We start from the raw sequence: 9,981 nt of genomic DNA on the forward strand, positions 1-9,981 counted from the left end.
TTTAAAAAAAAAAAAAAAGTTTTTAGCCGACGAAATACGCTTTAATTCGTCGGCTAAATCCCTATAAAGCCGACGAAATAGACTATATTTCGTCGGCTTTTAGTTATTTTTTATTTTTTAATTACAAACTTTAGCCGACAAATATTTTTAATTATTCGTCGGCTAAAGTCGGAGAAATAACCGACGACATGTTTTTCGTCGGCTAAACTCTGGACTATAGCCGACGAATACCTTAAATTTTTTCGTCGGCTAAAGTTTGGCCTATAACCGACGACATTTTTTCGTCGTTTAAAGTCTGGACTATAGCCGACGACATTTTTTTCGTCGGCTAAACTCTGGACTATAGCCGACGACTTCTACACGTGTCATCGGCTAAAGTCACCACAGACGACCTTTTCCCGACGAAATCTTAGCCGACGAAAGGTCGTCGGCTAAGATCTTAGCCGACGAATTATGCTGACAGGCCGACGAAAATTTTTCGTCGGCTAAAATGTTTGTCCCGGTAGTGATGACACTGAATTATGAAGAGAAGGTTTTAAAAAAAAAAAGTTATGAAGAGAAAAACCAGGAGTTTAGTGACCCCAAAGCCGTCCAACGACCCAAGCCATCAACTTATCTAACTCCACACTACTAACTTCATCATGACTTCACCAGTTCACCGCTGACATGAATGCGTACAATCATGTTCACCTAGTCAGTGATTGACTAAAATATTCGTGGTCAGTCATTATTAGATTTAAATCTAATCTAACGGTGGAGAGAATTATTTTTTTAGTATAGTTGTTTTGTTTTCAATCCTATATGTAAATCTAATGGTGACTAATCATGAATATCTGGATCAGTCATTGATCATGTGAACACTAATCTGAATGTGTATCAACAAATCGGCACATATATGTGCAAATTTCCCTTTGTCTTTAGAATTGATACCTTAATTAAAGATTTTATTTTGTATTACTAGTTAAGAAGGAAATAAGATAAAAAAGAACAACTTCGTCACAACTTCGTCACTGTCGTTTTTATTTATTTGTCCTCTTTCGGGTATGGGCTTGCATAGGCTGAAAGTTGGACCATTTGGGCCTGGGTTGCTGCTTTAAATATCAGCGCGTGGTTTTGGTCCTTTACACTTTTCGTTGGAATGGTAAGTCCAGAGATGAACCGGCAGAAGAAAACTGCGAAGATGATCCGCGTTTTCATGGAGTCTGGATGATGACGATAAGCCGCATTAGTCAGATTAGTAAGTGATCGCATTGTCTCCCTTTAACAGAAAACTATAGCCAATAGCTCTAAGTTCATTGCTTTAACACTTCTGAGTACACTAATGCATGCAAGTTTCATTGAATTCTGGAGACTTTATATGATCATACTTGAGACTAGAAGAGATGATATACATATATATTTATACATTAATCATTTGGATGAATAATTTCAATATGGCCTCAAGTTTAATCTCTGAAAGTGCTAGTTTGCTTATGGACATCTGAACCAGTCAATCATTATTGTTGTATTAGAAAATTGAATTGGGTTTTGTTTTGTTTTTGTTTTTTTTTAATTGGGTTTTGTTGATCCTTGAAATATTACTGTACCGAAATATTCTCTTATACAAGGGAGATAGTGTGTATTACTAACAAGAATGTTATCAATTTGATGTCAAAAGTGTATATTACTAGCTAACAAGAATGTATCAATTTGATGTCAAAAGTTGTATTCATAAAAAAAAAAACATCTAAGAAAGACTTTATCTTATGATTTAGGATGTTAAGAAGTGACACTGTTTTGACCGGTTGCCTAAATAGGCACTCAAGTCCTTCTTTGTGATCTTGAATGCATTTGTCAAGCTGGTTATGTGCAATAATATCTGTACTCTTGGGCCGTAATTTGCTTGTCTTGTTTCGAATGAATGTTATGTACACTGCTGCGGATTTTTTATATTTCTATTTCATCTTGAATGCATTTGACAAGGTACACTCTCTGTCTGCATCATCTTGGTATCCCATTACCAGCTACTTAGCTTTGGGCCAAGTGATTCAAACAATGAGACCATCACTGGTTCAACATCTCCCAACCTGCTAACATTAGCAAGAGTTTCATCGTCCTTGTCGACAAAAGAGAAATTTGGTTTCCTTTCCATTTCTTTAATATTCACCATAGCTTTGTGGATCATCTATTTCACTCTCTTTCTAGAGGTCAAGTTTATAATGTCACTTGGTATCCAGCTTCACCCCCACAGATTGTTCGGATAATGGATTGAGGTTCTCGAGCGCACTCCTTGGTTTGCAACAGGGCATCCGTGGCAGCGCTACAAACATACAAAACTGTTGTTCTTATAAGTATTTGAGATCTGAATCTGCCATGTATGTATCATTTGTTAGTCACATATATGAGTCATTGAAATGGTCCTTGAATATGTAGAGCTCATAGATTTTTCTGTTATTGAGTCAGTGATAAAGTAAAAGGTCTCCCTGAGTTCACCAGGAATGGTATAATGTTTCACCAATATATATAGATGAACTTCTTGAGTAGCATATTGTTGGAGTATGCTTAAAACCATATATTTTTATAACATTATTAATATTAAAATTAACTTTAAGATAGGAAAATTAAGTCCCTACATACTGGGTAAATATCATAAACTTGACCTTCTTTTTTCCTTTTTTTTTAATTTTTTTAATTTTTTTTTAAGAGATTATGGTTTTATTCAAGCTAAACACTTAACATATCCTTGTTAAGGAGTAATTCTACTGCCCTGCAACAGCTGGCAACCCTGGTCAGTGTACTTTGTTTCAGCACATGTGGAACTTAATTGCATTTTTTCTTGCCATGGAAGCTCGCCAATTTTAGAGATTTGTTGTTTAATTTTGAATCTTAAAAGTTGTTGTATTTTTTGTGCAATAGAATGACAGAAACTGAAAAGATGACTGCAATGGTATAGCAATACAGCTAGAGATTAGTAATTCATATGATTGATTCTGTAAAAGAAAACTGGCAAGCTCTATGTTTATTGCTTGATATGTTTGAGGGGTGTGATCTGTGGATATATATTTCTGTTTTGATGTGATCAAATTACCTTCTAGTTGAGTATATTGAAACACGCACGTACACACACATTTGTGCTATAATGGAATCATGACAACTCTGCTAAAATTTCTGCATGTGGTTTCACTCTCTAGTTTTGATGAATATTGTGGTCTTATCTTTGTTCTTTGATTCCCATGTGACCTCACCTCAATCTCATAATGTACATGTATTTTTACGTTCAGAAGTTAAAAGTTAATTATTTTATTTTTATTTTTATTTTTCATCTTGTAATTGTACAATGATGAACCTCCTTTGTTCTCTAGATTGAAACCATACATCTGATGGTTATTAGAATCTATGGAATAAAATTGGTAAGATTTTGCTACTTTCAAGTATATGTTCCTGAAAAGAAAAAAAACTTGCGCAGAGAAAATAGTGGTAGTAATTTAGGTAACAGAGTCTATCACTATGTCAATTTGATATCAAAAGATGTATATACATGTATGTTTCATGTACAAAGTTGATCAAAAAGCTGATTTCTAATGGTTGAGGATGTTGAGAAGGGGGACTCTTGTTTTGATCAATTGCCTAAATAGAGAATCAACCTCTTGGTCTTCTTTGCATGATTCCAAATTGTTAAGCTGGTTGTGTGCATTGTCACCACTCTTGAGTGAGTTCAATGCAGCATCCACCTCTGCAAATTCATTTACTTTTGTTTCTTCCTCGCAAGCTATTCTTTTTGACTGCACCATCTTGGAAACCAAAGACCAGCTGCTTGGCTTTGACTTTGGCCCAGAGATGAAGGAAATAAATGATTCAAACATAGCTAGAGTGACTGCTTCCACATCTCTCAGCTTGCTAACAATGGTGATAATCTCTTGATCCTTGCAGGAAGATGAAGCTCTGCTTGCCATATTCTTCATGCCCCCCAAAGCTTTGTGGAGTGCCTTTTTCACAGTCTTCCTGGATATCAAGTATTTCCTTGCTTCCCTTGTGAGTACTCCAGATTCGTCTCCACGCCTTCTTCGATGATTGATTGAAGATCTTGTACATTTTTCTTGGTTTTCATCAGGGCATCTTTGGAAGTGCTACAAACATCTAAGATCCTGAGAGATCCATCTAATAGCTCATTAGCCCATTTCTGGTGCTGCTCTTGTGCCAAGGCTTTTTGGGTGAGAGCAAGTGAAGCAACTATTAACACAATCATACAAGTCTTGAATACTGCTTAGGTTGTGGCTTATTGATGATGAAGATGTGGAGGTGGCCTCAGAAGACTTCAATCTGCATAAATGCTCATCAATTTGCTGAAACAGTGGGTGTGGCCTTGAGGGAAAGCTGTTAGAGCGAGTGTGGAGAGCCATTTGTTCTTTTTCTTCTGTTCTTGTCAAGACCTTGTTAATCAGAATGACCTGCTCCTTTCCAAATGCATTTGCTTAATATATAGTGTTGGTTGAGGAGGGGGGACATGGAATCTCATCTACTTCAATCACCAGTGAGATTGCTTGAGGTAACATGGTTTCAAGTTAAGTCTTTATTTTCTCTAGGCAATTTTCTGCAATGTCTGCCGCCAACCAGCATACCAACTCATGAACTGAGTCATCGTGCACATAAAAGGTTTTTGTTATAAAAATTGTCAGATGTAGTTTGATGTATTTCACAGGAATTCATAATTTAAGTATACGATAGCACAAGTGGGATTTACCCTTTGTCCACTAATACATGGGGAAGAAAAGACCATCCATCTCAATTATGCTGATTATTTTGTCATTTGATTCATATTTATTTGCAGGTCCTCCACTTGATTGTTTTGGAAGGAGGAGGCAAGATCTGCTATTCTGCAATGAATAAAATCTTTGGCTGGTGAGTTAGCAAGTGGGATGAACTGGACTGTTCCCTGAACTGATGAAAACTAGCACTATTCTAGCTATAATCAGAAGGGTGTGAGATATGAGTCTGCTATGTAAGCAAATTTACTTAGTCCCATTGGTTACGTTATTTTAATTTGTATCTAGGGAAACATTTCGATATATTGACAGATTTCACTTCTATTTAGTTATAGTGAAAAGTGAAAACTACAATATGCCCTGCCTGTGAGTAATTAACTCAGTTAATATGGACTTGCTAAAAGGGTTTTGAAAGAAATTTTCATGGTCTGATGTTACTGCCGGCATTAATAATATGTATTTATCTCCCAATTAGTAGCCTTTTTTTATTTTTATTTTTTATAAATATTATCTTGACCAAAGGAAATTTTGAACATATTAATCAGCATAAATAAATTTCTCAACAGATCAAGCTCATATGTTTGCCCCCTAATAACAGTAAGGCAACCAGCATAGGTTTACTGCATAATGCTTTCGAGAAATAAGTCCTCCTTTCAACATCACTAATTATTGTTGATTATTGCTTATATCCTTTGAGACAATTGGAATCTTCCAGCCTTGACATTTTATAGTTTGAACTAATTCCATGTGAACTCAATTTTGATCTGAACATTTCTGAATTTACCTCTTAACATTGTACATCTGGATGTTTCCAGTTAAACCTTCCATCTTCTGATTCGATACTGCAGAATTTATTCTTTTTGTTTTCTCATTTAATTTGCTGGATCATACCCTGGATAGGATCATTACAGGAACATTTATAAGGCTAATAGGTGAATTTTAGTACAGTGTTTTTAACCATTGCAGATCATAAAAATTAAGGCTTTGAACTATGAATCAGGAGTTTGTGGCAATGTAACTATGTATTTTAATCTGATATCAGAAGAGGTATACATGTATGTATGTATGTATTTCTATTTACAAAATTGTATAATATCTAGTGGTTTAAGATGTTGAGGAGGGAGACTCTTGTTTTGATCAATTGCCTAAATAGGCACTCGAGTCCTTCTTCTTGATCTTGAATGCATGAATTCAGATTGTTAAGCTGGTTGTGTGCATTGTCTAAATTCTTTTGTGACTTCAATGCAGCATCCACTTGTGCAAATTCGTTTACTTCCATTTCTTCCTCGCAAGCTATTCTTTTAGACTGCACCATCTTAGAAACCAAAGGCCAGCTGCAAGGCTTTGACTTTGGCCCAGAGATGAAGGACAAAACTGATTCCAACACTGTGAGGGTGACTGCTTCAACATCTCTCAGCTTGCTGACAATGGCGATAGTCTCTTGGTCGTTGTCGAGTGAAGAGAAAGTTGATCTGTTTGCCTTCAGATTCTTTAAAGCCTTGTGGATTGCCTTTTTCACTGTCTTCCTTGAGGTTAAGTATTTTCTAACCTCACTTGTGAGCACTCCAGAGTCGTCTTTACGCCTTCTTCTGATGATTGATTGAAGGTCTTGTATGTACTCCTTGGATTGCAACACTGCATCCTTGGCAGCGCTACAAACATCCAAGATCCTAGGAGATCCGTTTAGTAGCTCATCAGCCCATTTCTGATGCTTCTGTTGTGACAAGGATTGTTGGGTGAGTGGCAATTGAAGCAACCTATCAACACAATCATGCAACTCTTGAAGACTACTTAGTCTGGGGCTTATGGATGATGTGGAAGTTGTTTCAGAAGACCTCAATCTGCACAAATATTCATCAACTTCTTGATTGATTGGGTGTGGCCTAGAGGGGAAGCTGTTAGATCGAGTGTGGTAAGCCATTTGCTTTTTGTGATTTAGGAGATGATAGAAGACCTTGCAGGTGATGTACAATAGAAACTGATGAGTTATTTCCTTATGCATCTGCTTCATATATATTGTTGGTTGTGGCAGGGACAAGGAATCTGTTCCACCTCAATCAAGGAGAAGTAACATGATTTCGATTTCAATTTTAATGCTCCCTAGGCAATGTTTATGTAATGTCTCCTTATGCCCCAGCATACCAACTCATGAACTGATTCATTTGCATTGAAAATCTTTTATTGTGCTATTATAACTTAACTATCGTTCAATCATAATTTTTCATATTGGACAGAGATTGCATGAGTTGCATTGTGCCTGTGTCAATGCATCCGACTCATACATAAACAATCATTATCAATATATGTATTGATGTGGTTGGTATGCAAGGAGTGGGCAAGATCTGCAATTTTCTGACCATTTGGTATGTGATTTTATCGTGCAGAAAAATTAGTCAGGGGCACATGATGAGTTAGCCTGTTCCCCAAAAAGGAAGAATAGCAGCAAAAATATCATTATAATTAGAAGAGTACGGAGATCTGAGTCTACCATGTGATTATCATTAATCAAATTCTTATTCGATCTGCTTTCTATTATTTCCCTGGAGAAAATTGGAAAACAGGTTTGACATCAATGTAAACTTGGGAAAAAGGTTTGTTCTTGAGGGTTGCTGTTAGAACTGGCACGGTGATTGGATTTTACAGCAGTCTTTTAATTTCTACCCATATTATGTTGAAGGTAAATAGAGAACCTCTCAGCCCTCTCAGAATTTGGTAAGTGTAAGATCTTATCACTGATATCAAAATGCAGTGTGCCTCCTTATGTTTGCCATACCTATTATTTTCTACATAGTCCTTAAAATTGCTGAGTATTTTTAGTTCTTAACAAAAATAAAAATTAACCAAGACACGAGTGGGTTGATACATTTTCCTCATTTCCAAGAAAAAGGCAAGGTCTGTTCTTTAGTGTATTTGTACATATATTTTTTCTTCTTTTTTCCTGCAGCAATATACAACTGTATCGTTTAATGGTATGTGCCACGTTTACATGTGGAAACACCTATATTTTGCATGCTAATTGCTTTCTTAATCATAGATATTACCTATCAAGCCTTAGCTAATTGATTGACAGTAAGATATTATCCAAAAAATTATTGACATTAAGATATTAGCATCAAAATGCTTAATTATAAAGTTGCTGCTACCTATTGACCTAACATGTATTCAGTTGCCATCTAATCACTCCAGTGCAGTGTATTGAACCTATAAGCTCCTTATGCTTACTGCTTAAACCGTGTGAGAATCACTCAAGTCCTTGGAATGTCATTAATTATTGATGATTTATTATCTCTTTGAGACAATTGGAATCTTGACAACCTTGACATTTGACATAATTTGAAAAAATCCCCTGTTACCTCAATTATGATTTCAGCAATATCTCTGAGTTTACCTCATACTCTCATAGCATTGTTCATTTAGGAATTTACAGTTAAAGTTTTTTTCATCATTTAATGTACAGAAAGGAAGACTTTCTTTCTCCATTACAATCGTAGACTAGCTAATACGATAATTGGAATATTGAATCATTGAATATGTGTTACTTACTTAGTTACTGTACTTGTAGGATTTCTTGATCTGATTATCCATATGCAACTGGGATTCAGAAATAGATGCTTTTGAACCAAGATAAACAAGTAGTGGCTATTTCAGTTGAAAAGAGTATATCATTGTGTATATCAATTTGATATTAAAAGATGTATATATGTGTGTTTTTGATGATAAAATTGATCTAATTGCTAATATCTAGTGGTTGAGGATGTTGAGAAGCGAGACTCTAGTTTTGATCAATTGCCTAAATAGGCACTCGAGTCCTTCTTCTTGATCTTGGATGCATGACTCCAGATTGTTAAGCTGGTTCTGTACATTGTCTGCACTCTTGACTGACTTCAGTGCAGCATCCACCTCTGCGAATTCATTTATCTCTGCTTCTTCCTCACAAGCTACTCTTTTTGACCGCATCATCTTTGATACCAATGACCAGCTTGTTGATGCCTTTGGCCCCGAGATGAAAGAGAACAGTGATTCAAACACTGAGAGAGTAATTGCTTCTACATTTCTCAATGTGTTAACGATGGAAATACATTCGGTCTCCTTGTTGAGGGAAGAGAAAGTGGATCTGGTATTGACCATAGCCTTTTGGATCGTCTTTTTCACCATCTTCGTGGAGGTCAAGTATTTCCTAACCTCACTCGTAAGTACACCAGATTCGCATCCTCGTCTTCTTATGATAGATTGAAGATCCTGTAAGCATGCCTTGGTTTGCAGCAGTGCTTCCTTGGCAGTGCTACAAACATCCAAGAGCCTTAGAGAACCATCTAATAGCTCATTAGTGCATTTCTGATGTTTCTTTTGCGCTGTTGCTTGCTGATTGAGGGGCAACTGAAGCAACCTTTCAACACATTCATGCAAGTCTTGTAGACCACTTAGTTTGTGGCTGATTGATGATGAAGATGTTGTGGTGGCTGCAGACGACCTTAATCTGCACAATTGTTCATTTGCTTCTTCAATGATAGGGTGTGCCCTGGAGGGGAAGCTGTTAGAGCGAGTGTGAGAAGCCATTTCTTTGTGATTTGTGGAAAAGGATGGAGGAGCTTGTAGATGTTGTTATGTTTTCAACTTGGATTGATGAGTTGCTTTTCATTTGTAGCTGCTTAATATATAGGGTTGGAAAGGGGAACATGGAATCTCGTCCACCCCAATCACTAGCTAATGAGAGGTAACATTATTTCGATCTGGATCCACATGTTCCCTAAGCGTTGTTTATGCAGTGTCTCTTCCCACACCAGCATACCAACTCATCACCTGATTCATTTTGCATATAAAATCTCATATTGCTTCACTGATAATCAATTTATTGGACAGCGATTGCACGAGTGGCATTGAATGCTTGTGTTTGTTTGTATGTGGTAATGGGGAAACCATGCATCTCATGTACATGCAACAAGTAGTCTTATTCAGCCTGTTGCTCCCAATAGAAAGAAAACCAGAACAACTATCATTATAGTTAAATAATGTGAGTCTAATCTAACTTGTCACACATAATGTGGTTTCTGATCTGAGTCTGCCATGTGATTGTATTAGGTTATCTGTACTTAAATATTTCCCTTGAGATTAGCGGGATTGGCTTGAAGGCGATAGGTAATTTGAGTTTCTGACAATCCTTTTTAACTTTTTTTTTCCTTTCCTTTTTTCTTTCTTTCAGAGAATAGAAGACTTTTCAGTTGAATATTTAAAGTCGAGT

The 9,981-nt window shown here is 36.4% G+C and overlaps 2 protein-coding genes and 1 pseudogene across 2 annotated transcripts; all 3 read right to left on the reverse strand.

Annotated features, from left to right (window-relative positions):
- Nucleotides 1-3,557: 3,557 nt before the first annotated feature.
- Nucleotides 3,558-4,379, reverse strand: LOC101303392 (annotated as a pseudogene).
- A 1,459-nt stretch (nt 4,380-5,838) lies between these two features.
- LOC101303673 lies at nt 5,839-6,663 on the reverse strand. Its single transcript, XM_004292238.1, has one exon. The coding sequence runs from the start codon at nt 6,661-6,663 to the stop codon at nt 5,839-5,841; it is 825 nt and encodes a 274-aa protein (XP_004292286.1).
- Nucleotides 6,664-8,483: 1,820 nt separating this feature from the next.
- Nucleotides 8,484-9,299, reverse strand: LOC101303964. The gene has a single exon (XM_004292239.1). It carries the CDS (start codon nt 9,297-9,299, stop codon nt 8,484-8,486), a length of 816 nt encoding a protein of 271 aa, XP_004292287.1.
- Nucleotides 9,300-9,981: the final 682 nt, after the last annotated feature.

Source organism: Fragaria vesca, linkage group LG2 (assembly GCF_000184155.1).
Source record: "Fragaria vesca subsp. vesca linkage group LG2, FraVesHawaii_1.0, whole genome shotgun sequence".
Classification (NCBI taxonomy): Eukaryota; Viridiplantae; Streptophyta; class Magnoliopsida; order Rosales; family Rosaceae; genus Fragaria; species Fragaria vesca.

Excerpts from the sequence above, each read along its gene's own strand:
- LOC101303673 (XM_004292238.1), bottom strand. The coding sequence starts at position 6,663 with ATGGCTTACCACACTCGATCTAACAGCTTCCCCTCTAGGCCACACCCA.
- LOC101303964 (XM_004292239.1), bottom strand. The coding sequence starts at position 9,299 with ATGGCTTCTCACACTCGCTCTAACAGCTTCCCCTCCAGGGCACACCCT.